The sequence below is a fragment of the Eutrigla gurnardus genome (assembly GCF_963514095.1).
Source record: "Eutrigla gurnardus genome assembly, chromosome: 3".
Lineage (NCBI taxonomy): Eukaryota > Metazoa > Chordata > Actinopteri > Perciformes > Triglidae > Eutrigla > Eutrigla gurnardus.
In genome coordinates, this window is record NC_139917.1 from 2814256 (window position 1) to 2828240 (window position 13985).

The window sequence follows — 13985 nt, forward strand, 5'->3', positions numbered from 1 at the left end:
GTCTAACCCCCTGTGCAGGCTCCACGGCCAGCCAGATAGTGTTTACTTCGCTTGACTTCCCCAAGAGCTGGCCTGAGAGACAGATGCACCATGGGAAAGAAAAACAATGGGCAAATAGGAGGTCTTCATGGCTGGTGTCCAACCTGCACTTCCAATGCTTAAAATAGCAAACAGAATGTATTTATTTTTTGGTCGGATAATGTTTCAGGGGAGATGTCAGGTCAACGTTGATGCCACATAGAAGTAGAGTACTTCATCTGAAAGCTCTGAACCTGAAGATTCGTTTGAGATGCAGGTCAGCAGTGTGTGTCAAATACATGTATAATAATATATCAAATAGAACACCAATTCATTAATTAAATAAACTTAATTGTGAAAGTGTAAAAACAACATTACAACATTATGAATGTATGAAAGTATATGATGACCATCACTTATGTCTCATGTTGTTGGAGACGTTTCTAGGTTGATTCTAGGCCGTTTTTATAGCAAATAATGAATGCAAAAATATTCAAATACATCATTTTCAAATAAAGAGAAATTAAGAAAACACATGCAATACAACTACATGTTTTTTCCCCTCAGAACTGCATGAAAAAGCTTCTGTTGGTATCCACGAGTCTCTCTTCTACAGACATACACAAAACTACATTCATTGATTAACATTAACAACAAGTGGGCATATATGTAAAAGATACCCACAGAAGCCATTTTCTTTCACATATCTTGAGGTGAGAGGTCAAGGGACTCCGTTGAAGTGCTTTTGGAGGATAATTCACCACCCCTTCCAGACAAACGTGGTAGCATTGATTCCTCTGGTTAAGGTTGCAGTTACTCTCCTGGAAACCATCGGGTAATGATCTTTTCACACTTAATGAGAAGGGAATTCTTCGCTCAGTTCTGTTGCACATCAAGTCAATGCAAAGACACAAATTAGCAATGTTCAGCGTAAATGAGGCCAATATGCACAATGCGTGTATTCAGGATTTAAAATATTTCAACATAAAAAAATCTAATTCCATTGAGAAAACAAGCATTTTCACAGCTAAATAGTTTATTCTGTGTTTGTACCACTGTTGTAAACTAGCAAACGTGTCTAGCTGGATACAGTGAACACAGCTTGGTGAAATTCACCTCTGGATCATTTTATGAACCCAGACAAGATGGTGTTTGGTTTCCCAGTGTAAGTTTGTGAGGTTAGAACGAAGCTGAGTTACACTGTCTTCATGCAGGAAACACTCCAGGATGGAAGCTGCAAACACAGATTGTCATCTGACGGACTGTAGTTGTTTTTTTTTTCAAGCCTTTTTGCAATCATTGAAAACGTTCCAGCCGGCAGCTCCGCGTCATGCTTTGCATATAGGCAGCCAGCTCACGGCTGTGCAGGAAGAAATAGTAGAAGTAAAAGAAATCACTTTCCAGTTACCTTTTGACGTTCGGGTGCATTTCAGCATTTTCATATCATCTGTGCCAGAATATCCTGACACATTTTTAATCCTCTCTGATGAAGATGGCAGCGGGTTTCTCTAGACTTTTACAAATGGGGATCTAGAGTGGCTGCAGCTCTGTGGACACTTGGCAGGGGTTGTTATGGTAACATTTCTATCTAGCATCTTTGAAGCCAAGGTAGGATATGTGTGCTTCTGTGAACTTTTTTTTTTTTTTTTTACGTCTGTAATATGACAGGTTTATCTCAATGTGCTGGAAAGGTTCTTCCTCCCACAGTCCAGAACAGTTGAGGTGATCAGGCTGATAGGCTCCCAATCTCATGCTTCTTGATTGGTTTATCAATTGACCTCACCTTGGAGCACCTTATTGATCTTCCAGCTTTTTTTAATGCCATGTCACTTTCTCAGACAATGATAAAGCAAGCCAATAAACAGCCTTTGTGCCAAAATCATATCCGTCACTTGGAAAGTTGAATTTAGGTTTCCTGATGAAATCTCTAATCTCCACTACTCAAAAATAGGTTTTCCTTCTTGTTGCCTCACCCGGTGTTTGACCTTCACTGTGCAGAATGATGAAGCCTGTTTTCTCTTGCATCCATTGAAGGTTAAAAGTGTCTCAGTGCCCCCCTTAAAGGCTAACTTTAAGGGTATTTTTCAACCTGGCTCATATATTCTGGATATTTCTGTCTAAGTGGAGACAATATTTTCTTGTTGTTGCAGTATTGAGGGAGAGAAAGCTGCAGCGTCTTGCAATGTGATCCTCAACTGTGTGTGTCCACTAGAAGGAGTGGTGTATTGGACCACAGTCAATCTGGGATCCACATGGATTCAGCACCGCAGATTCATTTCACAGTTTAACCATCATGGTGGGAACGTTTTACTGCCGATCGTTAGCCGACAGTAAAACGACAGGAGATCAGTATTAATGCGTTCCCGTCGCTGGACCCTGATAATACATGTACATGTTACTGACCTAACAAACCATGACATCAGACTTTTTCCAAAAATGCCATCATATGTCAATATTTCAGCATCCGTTTCATCCATTTATTGTAATTACATCACAGCTGAATAGTTTGATTTGGGTTCATACAGTTGTGGTGAACCCGATTCCTTCAGTCGACTTGCTACACGATGGAAACAGCTCAGTGAAACACCTCCGGATGATGTTATGAACTCAGACAGGACGGCATTTCATTTTCCGACATATCTGGGACTCCACAACACGAACAAAGCCGCAATAAAAGGTTATTTCAGCTGCTCCTCCTCCTCTTGTCTCGCGTGAGTGATGATCTTGCAGTCAAACTTGTGCGCGTGATGCAAGGCGAAAATCAGTTTTGCATTTGAACATCTATTAGACGTTAAGTTTAACTACAGAGCCACAAGATTTCATATTACTACCCCTTATTAAATAAGCAGCACACCTACTTTATTCCTCATAGTAAATCAACATCCACTACGTTTTAAAATAAGATCATTTTAATTAGGGATTCTGTCAGTACGCTTCAAAGTCGATGCCTGTCTAGTTTAATAAGCCGCAAAACAGACGGAAGAGGTGGAGGAGAGAGAGAAGGAAACAAAAAAGGCGGACAAGTAAATGTCAAAGAAGAAGAGTTAAGAAGAGATAACTAAATAAAAGAGGACAGAGTGAAGGTGGGCTACAGAGGTTGAAAGGGAAAATGAGAAACAACTCAGAGAATGAAGATTAGAGGTTGGCAAGGAAAAACCAAGGGAGACCAGTACAAGTAGAAGTGGGAAAAGATAAAGAGAGATAAAATGGCTTTAGTTGATGTGGTAATGGTGGGGCAAGATGTGGCCGGCGAGGAAAAAAAGGGAACCATGGACACATGGAGGATGCTATAAATGAGAGCTTGACTCCAGGGAGACGTACGAGGAAGGAGGGAGGGTTCTAAAAGAGGACAGGAAGTGATTCAGAAAGGGGGGGCGGGGGGGTGGCTGTGGAAGTGATGTCCAGAAGGAGCATCTTCCCCGCGATGCCTCGACAGGATCACGACACGCCAGCAGCATCACATTTAAACACTGTAAGAAGTCGTTTCGCTGCAAGACTTAAAAAAAGGATTATTTCTCAGTGTACCTTAGACGTGTCAATTTACAGCACAGTGGTGCTTTTACCTAACACATTACCCTCGACTGCACAGCGTGATAGAAACACAGTCGAGAGGCACATCGGTGTCTGTCACGGTCTAATGTGACTAATGTGATACACAAGCTCCTCTTCTCCAACTGCAAGCCTTTTTCCTCCCGCTCGGCATCCTCTTAGTGCGCCAGGCTAACGGCAACCTTCTGCTCCTGTCAACAAGTTGTAAATGGATAAAAAAAAAAAAAGGATGTGGAAATAAGGACATACTGATGCCGACATCCAGGCATAAATACGGCAGCGTTTGTACCATAATATGTCTCTGGTTTGTACACATAGTGTGAGGTATACAGTACTAAGTACTGTGGTTGAGCTCTGGGTGAACATAGACAGACAGGCATTTCTAATTCAGCAACGTCACAAAGACAGGAGGAGAACCTCAATGCTGACTGGCTTTCAAGACACAGCACTGAGAATGTATCTTTGAAATACTTCAAGTTGTGGGAATAAAGCTAAGTTTGCATTTTAGCCTCATTAGAGTCGCGTCATTTGCGCCACCCGGTCCCGCTGAGTGCTTCTATTCACATTGAAATAGTATGCAATATTTTTATTTATTTATTTAGTTGTGTCTAAAGCATTCAACACTATGTAAAAGAAAAGGAAATACAAACATAAATCAGATTAATTCAGAAATGTAATACATTGAGAAGGAGCCGACAGAAGCAAAATGCTACTTTACATCATAATGTCATAAAAATAAAAATATATGTATGCTTAAATACATTAACGGTACAATTCAATAGCACTGCGCAAATGCATTACACAGGTGTAATGTGCAGGTATATGTCACAACATATACATATTTAAGGGCACCTTTATGTACAATACATGTATTATTAGTCACAAAGAAGTTTGTGTCACATAATATGTCAATGACAAACCGGGTGGAAGAGAAAGCTGGAGAGCCTGGCTGACTGCCACCGGTCTACACAGTCCTAGATCCAGTGAAACACCTCCAGATGATGTAATGAACTCAGACAGGCCGGTGTTTCATTTTCCAACATAACTGGGACTCCAACATGAACAAAGCAGCACTAGTGGTTATTTCAGCTGCTCCTCCTCTTATCTTCCTGCAGCCAGACCAGGTGAATCTCCCTGATGACCCCACTGTGGTCCCCTGGTGTAGGGATTAGGTCTGGCTGGTGGATGGATCCAAAACACAGGGCTTCCACCAGGAGACGGATACGAGATCCCTGATCATACCACGCACTGATCAGGGATCTGCAACTCCCTTAGGCTGTACACACGTACGTGAACAGCCCTCATTGACTTTGCTTGGGTTTGCGTCACGTTATGCCGAAATGAATTGTGGGTCTGCGCCGCTGCATCATTTGCGTGGCTTGCATGGGAAAGTTGAGAAAAGTGTTATGCAAATAATGGAAATAAACTACTCTGACGCTGGCCAGTAAATCGCCGTTTTGGTTACGACAGGGAAAGCACATGTGAAAAGCTAATGTAAACAGAACATGGAGCGGTTGGGAACAGGCCGATTCTTTACGATCAGTTCCTGTGTTTATATCCAGGGACTGAATTACTTAAACACGTAACAGCGCTCTTCTGGCTAGAATGGGATCCATTATGCACTATAATAATGAAGCTGGAAGTCGCCTGAATTAGCCGGCTAGCAGGAAGCGATTTCAATGGCTGCTGGCTGCGTCCGCAAAGGCATCTCCCCCATGAACCAGACACGCCTTCTTCCCTGGAAGAATGGGAATGGAAAGAAGGAGGAATCTGAAATGGCACACCTACAAAAAGAGTAGGAAGTTAAGATAAGCTCTCAAATGTTCTTGCACAAGGTCCACTGATCTCAGAACAGTCCTCAGCATGCTGTGAGCTGAACCAATATTCACAACTGTGCATGGCACTTCCACTTGGAGGACATGTAGTTCTGCTAATTCTATGTGTTTACCACTGTTGATTAATTGCTGAGGCAACAAGGCTAATGTGAGTGCAATGCAAGTGACATTTTGGTGCAATAATAATAATAATAATAATAATAATAACAATTGTAGTGATTATCAGTCAACCGGTGATTCAGAAGAGGAGAGTGCACTTGAAATAGAGACACTTTTCTTAAAGCATGGCCGTTACAGCCGCTGTCTGCTGAACAGAAGTGAGCGAACAAGAACAGGGAGAACAGTTCCTTTCCATTCAGGTCTGTGATTTCATGCAGTCAATATTCTTTCAAGGAGGCTTTTAAGGTTGGCTGAAAAGATATTTCTTAGACGTATTTTTGAGCTTTACTTAAGAGGCATTTGAAGATTCTCTCTTTTTGATTGTTCAATGTAAAATTTCAAATTCAGACTGTCATGCGGGGATGAGGCAACTCGTGTCTGTCGGCCCCCCAAGCAGACGAGACCGCACATCTCTGGCAGCGCAAAGCCCACAGGAGCAAACGCTCGGAACAAACATGTACCCGGAAAAAAAAACACACACGTGGAGCCGGTTTGTCCGTGTGTTGCAGCCGCATGGCGAGAATCCATTTACCTGGCACTGCTCAGCCTGGAACATATGTTCACAGTCTCAGGAGGAGGATCCCTCAGAGCACGTGGCACATCACAAGAATCAAGAGTCCCTGGTGAGCGGCTGGCTCGTTCAAAGTGCTGGTAGGGATGCGAGAGCTCAGCCAGAGGTGGAAAGGTCCTGGAAGCCTACAGGTCTCAGAGCTAAATAAGGATATCTTGATGCCAGGACACTGGGCTTTCCCATCCGCACAGAGATTCAGTTTCTTCTCATCTCGTCCGCATTGCTGATGTCTATCAAGGGAATCAAGGCCACACCTCTTGCATTCCCCCCTCGGAAAAATGACTCAAGTCATGCTTGTCAGGCTGCTTTAAACAAGCAGAAGATTGCTTAAATGCTAATGATGCTAATGAGGAAGAGCAGCAATCATTTAGGCAGGGAAGGAAAACAGTACAGCAAACAACACATGAGCTGATGGATGAAAATAGCATCAATTATGTAAAAAGGATATGAGCCCCCGCCTTTCTGTAAGCCAGAGGTGAATATCAGCGAGGTCTGTTACCTCTTAGCTCCTTGCAACTTTATACCCACCAGCTGTCTCTCTGTGCAACAAAGTTGCACTCCAGAGTGGAGGATCACAGCTGACCCCTGATCCTGTCACAGCGGTCTAGGCCTTCATGTCGTCTTATTTGCTCTGAGGACTTGCAGTCGCTTATCAAAGTGCCCCGCCTGCTGATTATCTCTCCAAAAGAGCAGAGACCAAAGCTGTGAGCATAGAGACGGTTGGATCAGGCTTGTCCACGGGGGCAGCACGTTCCATCAGGAGAAGTTTCAAAGAGTTACACACAGCATTGCTTACACAGAAATAATTATGCAAAGAGTTACCTCCCCATATGGTCTTACATTACTCCTGTAACTTGCTATTCCTAACCGGCGTTGCTAAGAATATATTTTAATTAGACTACCAACCTTTGTGTTCTCTTTACACCCTGAACCACAGTTAATAAATCAACACCTCGATCCACTATAGGACCGTATATAAGAAGTGGATGTAGTCATTGTGATGTCACCCATGTTGTGGAAGTCCCAGCAGGATAAACAACTGTTGGATTTCATAACATAATCCAGAGGTCATCTGTGAATTTCACTGAGCTGTATTCACTGTGACACACCTCGGCTGGTTAACCACAGCTCTATGAACCCAAAAGAAACTATTTTGTTTTTAATTGCAATACACTGATACAAAATGATGCCGAAGTAACGGCATAACAATGACGATTTGTAAAAAATCCAAAGTCATGGTTAGCTAAGTCTGTCCGTACTTGATAAGCACTTCGCTCCTCTACTTCACCTGGCCGGCTGGTACCACCATCGCTGAAATCAAACAAATGTCGCTCAGCAAAGTCCAGACTCTTCTCTGTTCTGGCGCCTCAGTGGTGGAACGAACTCCCGACCGATGTCAGGACAGCAGAGTCATTTGCCATCTTCCGAAAAAGGCTCAAGACTCACCTGTTCAGACCTCACCTCGACTCTACTACATAGCATGACCCACTAACATCCCCCCCCCCCCCCCAAAAAAAAATCCTTACCTAATGCACTCTGATCATAGCACTGTTGCTCTTAAGGTACTACTCTTACTTTATCGGCAATGATACGTTGTGGTTTCTTTGTTTCCTTCTTTTGACAAATGTAGTTTTTGTAAGTCGCTTTGGACAAAAGCGTCTGCTAAATGACCTAAATGTAAATGTAAATAAGCAAACAACTTATAAAATGCTTGTTTTCTGAAGGCCGTTTGGATCGCTAGGCTACGCTAACACTGTAGGTGCTCCATAAACACTTAACATAACGTTGCCGCATAAATACGGCAGCATGTTGTTTGTACCACAGACTGTCTCTGGTTGTTACTCATAGTTTCGTTGGGTCCCTGTATGAAGGAGAAGAGCTCTGGGAGACCACAGATCACTACCATATGTTTTGTCTCCATTTCTGATTTAGTGACGTTTGACAACACATGAAGAATGTCAACGCTGATTGGCTTCACGGCAGTGTTGCCCTCATTGCCTGGATTAACATTCTGACTTGCCCATGGACAGATCCTGTCAGTTCCATTTTTTAAAATTACATTATGACAATAAAAGTGAACCAAAAAAATAAATAAAAAAAATAGAACATGGTGTGTTGCGCTGCCATACTTTCACTGTGAGAGAGAAACTTTGAATGTCAGTTCAAGCAGGAAGGTTACAAGTGCAAATATGGTCTGCCAAGAAGAATGTGGCAAAGGAATTGCATCAATTTCTAAATGTACAGTAAGTAATGTCCCTGTTAAACTAATTTGCTGCTGTTGGTTAGTTTGAACTAACAGCATACCGACTACACTTTCAACTTTAGGATTCTGCATACTGTTGGGAGATTGTTTTCCCTTTTTATGAGGCGTGTTGTGCAAAAGTCCCCAAAAATGAATTAGTTCATGGTATTTTCATGTTTTTACATACAAACATGAAAATACATATTTGCATATCTTTGCATGACAGAAATAGCAAAGAAAATAAGAAATTATTATTTTTTGTACATATACAATACAATACATACAATACTTGGAAAAGCCTCTCAAACCGTAAGTCAATGAGCTATACACAAAAGCCACTTGGATCAAATAAATCCATCCACTAGATTTTTCATTATTTTGACATCTTATTGGACAGAAATGATCAAAAGTTGCCGAAAGCTTATTTGTTTTTTAAGAAACTGACAAATTAACGTCATAAGGGAATGTCTCAGCACATAACCAGATGAAAGTGAACAACCCTTGGATCACTCGTCACAAAATTTTAAACACATGTCAACAACAGTTGACCAATGTGGTGCATTGCACTTGCAAAAAGGGATCAAGGCACCACCCAAGTCAGACTACAAGTCAGAAGGTGTTCAGTCTATACAAAACTTGCCGTATATGTTGTGATCATGTGTCAAACTATTTTAAATTCACTCAAAAGGCAACACCACTAATAGCAAACATGGGTGTGGGCGTTGCTTAAATTTGAACAGAAATCAGTTACAGTTTGTCAAAAAAAAAAGATGTTATGAAATATGACTGGCAGGACTTAGAGTGTGCAATTACTGCATATATTGTCAGGCTGAAACAAGGGTGTCCATCTTTTAGACAGAATTTAAACAAAGGAAGTGACTTTGCTATACTAGTGTTATACATCACTACTGACACCTTTTTGAGGCCATATACTGTATGTCAAATTTGTATTTAATGTAATTTCCTCTTTGAAGATATAAGGCATATTTCCAAAGTGGGAATCTGAATCATACACAAAGGCCTGTCCTTCAGACAGTCCAATGTTGGAGGGCCAGCTCTCTATGGCCCCTCACTGGCCCTGCCTATCTTTAAGCCCTGTATAAACCACCATGCTTGACAAAGAAGAGCATTCAGCATGGGTCGCTGTGGCAGCAGGTTCAGAAAGGTATTAGCAGGACTCCGGTTCTTCCTGGGGATCCAGGGGCGATCCGAGGCCAGACAGGATATGTAATCACTCCATGATATTCTGGGTCTGCCCCGGGGTTTTGCCCCCAGTAGGTCCTGCAAGGAATATCTTCACAGGGAGGAGTCCAGGAGGGATCCTGATCAGATGTTGCTCAAATGGTGTCTTTCAGTGCTGTTACAGCTGGCTCAACACCAAACATAGTAATGGACAGAATGACAGTAGAGGTTTACAGCAGGTCAACAAAAGGGTCGGCCTTTATAGACTCAGCTTTCGTCAGCAGAAATGCCTGCCAATCAGATGATCAACCTTGAGGGCTCAACAGGAAACATCTAAATAAAACAAGATGTAACAGTAGAAAGGAGCGGCGTTTCAATGTGGAGACATTTTTTGCATGTTGCTATTGCAAACGGTTGGAAAGAGCAAGCTCAGCTGTTTCTCCTTGTTTCTAGATTCTGTGCTAAGCTAACCGGCTGTAGGCTGTTGCATCATATTTCATTTTCAGAAATGAGAGTGGTATTAATCTTCTCATCTTACTATTAGGGGGCTGCACGGTGGTGTAGTGGGTAGCGCTGTCACCTCACAGCGAGAGGGTTCCGGATTCGATTCCCGGGTTCCTTCCGTGTGGAGTTTGCATGTTCTCCCCGTGTTAGCGTGGGTTCTCTCCGGGTTCTCTCCGGGTTCTCTCCGGTCTCTATATGTTGGCCCTGCGATGGACTGGTTACCTGTCCAGGGTGTACCCTGCCTTCGCCCAATGACAGCTGGGATCGGCTCCAGCCCCCCCATGACCCTGAATACAGGATAAGTGGTAGACAATGGATCGATGGATCTTACTATTAGGAAATAAGTAATTTCTCCAAAAATATCTCACAACTGCTTGGAAGGTGAGCCCAGACAGCCTGTGTAGAAAACTCATTTTGGCTGCTTGCATATGTGACCTCACTCTTTCGGGCATTACCCAAAGCTCAGGACCACTGGTGCATGTTGGGAAGGCGAGAGTTTAAAAATAGGTCATCCGGTATGGAGAGCTTCTGGCACAGTCCAGGAGGCTACCTCGTCTTTCACCTGGATCCTAAAGCCTGGTGTTAGACCAGGCGATTCTCTCTGGTGACGTCAGTGATGATTCTGCTGCTGTGAATAAAATGCACTTCTGACTTTGAATGCATCCATACACAGATTGTAAAGGTAAAATCCCCTCTCTTCACAGGTGATCCTGATTCTCACCAAGCTGTACGACTTTCATATCGGCAGTGTCACCGAGAGCACTCTTTGGAGGTGAGTACAGTAGAGCCTTGCACATGAAATATTGATTTATGAAAAGAAACTTACAATTTGGCTTGAAGTAAACTCAAAGGGAACACATTGTGCTCATTTTCACTTTCCTGCTTTTATTATGGGTTTCCACTAGTACATGTTTACATGCGTTTATGTTCAAAAGACATATTCTATTTCTCATAATCTCTGTCTGACTTTACCTGTATGCACTCTTCTTAAGCATCTGTCTCTTCTGTCTCACATTTGTGCTGTAAAGTTGTGTATTTTAACAGGGGGCGTCCATGGAGCCTCAAGTGGTCAATTCATGACTCCCAGTTTTGGCACTTCCACATTGGCTTGCTTGTTGAATCCTGCAGTCCGAGCTGCCCTTAAACTGACTGGATTATTTTATCTCACAGTTTGTGACGTTACAATTAGTTCAAAACTGATGTTTTTTATCCCATCACAGATGAGGCACAAATCTATTTAGTGAACATCCTTTTTAGTAAAAAAACAATCCAATAATCTCAAATAAAATGATCATAAATCATAAGGTATAAATACAAGATACATCATTTTAAATATCTATTTTTCCATCCATCCATCCATTGTCTTCCGCTTATCCGGGGCCGGGTCGCGGAGGCAGCTGCCTGAGCAGGGACGCCCAGACTTCTCTCTCCCCGGACACTTCCCCTAGCTCCTCCGGGAGGACCCCAAGAAGTTCCCAGGCCAGCTGGGCGATGTAGTCACTCCAGCGTGTCCTGGGAATTCCTCCCAGTGGGGCATGCCTGGGACACCTCCCGAGGGAGGTGTCCAGGGGGCATCCTGTGCAGATGCCCGAGCCACCTCAACTGGCTCCTCTCGATGTGGAGGAGCAGCGGCTCTACTCTGAGCTCCTCCCGCTTGACGGAGCTCCTCACCCTATCTCTAAGGGAGCGCCCCGCCACCCTGCGGAGGAAGCTCATTTCGGCCGCTTGTATCCGGGATCTTATTCTTTCGGTCACGACCCAAAGTTCATGACCATAGGTGAGGGTAGGAACGTAGATTGACCGGTAAATCGAGAGCTTCGCCTTTCGGCTCAGCTCTCTCTTTACCAAGACGGGCACCGATCCGCCTGTCATTCTCATGTTCCATCCTTCCCTCACTCGTGAACAAGACCCCAAGATACTTAAACTCCTCCACTTGAGGCAGGAACTCTCTCCTGACCTGGAGGGAGCAAGCCACCTTTTTCCGGTCGAGAACCATGGCCTCAGATTTGGAGGTGCTGATCCTCATCCCAGCTGCTTCACACTCGGCTGCAAACCGCCCCAGGACATGCTGGAGGTCCTGGCTCGAAGGAGCCAGCAAGACCACATCATCTGCAAAGAGCAGGGATGAAATCCAGTGGCTCCCGAACCAGATCCCCTCCGGCCCACGGCTGCGCCTAGAAATCCTGTCCATAAAAATAATGAACAGAACCGATGACAAAGGGCAGCCCTGCCGGAGTCCAACATGCACCTGGAACAGGTCTGACTTAATGCCGGCAATGCGAACCAAGCTCCTGCTCCAGTCGTACAGGGACCGAACAGCCCTTAGCAGAGGGCCCCCGACCCCGTACTCCCGAAGTACCTCCCACAGAATGCCATGAGGGACACGGTCGAAAGCCTTCTCCAGGTCCACAAAACACATGTGGACTGGTTGGGCAAACTCCCATGAACCCTCGAGCACCCTGCGGAGGGTATAGAGCTGGTCCAGTGTTCCACGGCCAGGACGAAAACCGCATTGTTCTTCCTGAATCTGAGGTTCGACTATCGGCCGAATTCTCCTCTCCAGTACCCTGGAATAGACTTTCCCAGGGAGGCTGAGGAGTGTGATCCCCTGATAGTTGGAACACACCCACCCTTTTTGAATAGAGGGACAACCACCCCGGTCTGCCAGTCCAGAGGCACTGTCCCCGACTGCCACGCGATGTTGCAGTCGGGTATTTTATATTTTTGTATCCTGTATTTTTAAAAATTAGGCTCTATTTTCATTTCCCTACCATGATAGAGCTTTCTGAAGATTATCCCGATAATGGAAATTCACCATTATAATCTTATTCTGAGTGTTTTTCATAGCGATCAACGATTAATTGTACATTACCAATCCTACATTGTCCCATCACTCATCACTAGACACTTTTTTCGTAATGCTTAGACTTCTTCATCTTTGAACCATCTGTGTTTTCCCACCTGTCCACCATCACTATGTGTCTTCTCCTCATCGGCTCCTCCGGTCTCCACCGGTGTTCTGGTGTCATGCAGTGTGGATGATGGGCTTTGTCATGCTCTTGTTCTGGTGCATTTTCTGGTGTACTCGCCTTCCTCACCCCTCCCGGGAATGAAACACATAACACACGCACACACACACACACACACTCCTGATAAAAGACTGCGTGTAGAGGGTTAAAACACGCGAGCAAAACAGATGGGTAACACATCTCTGGTGAGTTGAAACTGTGTGTAACCCATTTTCACATTGTGACTTGTGTAACATGAGTACAGTTATTCCTTTGTCTGCATTTTAGGATGATGCTGCACACATGACAGCAGTCTCCCTAACATCATTTGACCCGCTTTTTATTTTTCACGGTAAACAGTATAGTTTGGCGGTGGGTCCCCTCAGGTTATTAGTTAGAAGGTCTCTCAAGCTTTGGGTTTCAGTACTAAGAGTGATACTCAGAATAAAATGGAAGTAGTCATTTTTTTATTTTTCATTTAAAAATTTAGGGGTTGATTTTACTGCTAGATTTCTCCTAAATGCACCAAAAGTTACCATCAGATAATGCCTCATTTGCACATTTTAACATATGATTTACAAAAATGTGTAATACAAAAATAAATGTCAGTTATCAAAGTTTTCATGGTGATATCTATTAGATTTTCTTCTTTTTTTTACCCGTGTTTTCATAATGCATGTTGTTTCCCAATCTATATCTTTAAAGGCCGTTTTCTTAGACTCTGAGCCAGAAATCTCCACTTCAGTAGAACATTCAGTTCCATTCCTCTGTATATTCTGAGGGGTCTCTCTTTTACAGAGGGGTTTCTTCATATATCATTCATAGCCTCATTTATGTTATTACTAGAAACATGGAGAAAATCGTTTTTCTTTTCAATATCTGTTGACACTGTTTTCTGATTTATGCAGTCAAAAAGC

The 13985-nt window shown here is 43.5% G+C and overlaps 1 protein-coding gene across 1 annotated transcript in view; it reads left to right on the forward strand.

Annotated features, from left to right (window-relative positions):
- Positions 1–13985, forward strand: part of sorcs3a (sortilin related VPS10 domain containing receptor 3a) — a 277073-nt gene that overhangs the window by 98343 nt on the left and 164745 nt on the right. The window contains exon 2 of the mRNA XM_084004962.1: positions 10765–10832. Within this exon, the coding sequence (XP_083861088.1) occupies positions 10765–10832 (68 nt within the window). The remainder of the gene's footprint in view (positions 1–10764; positions 10833–13985) is intronic.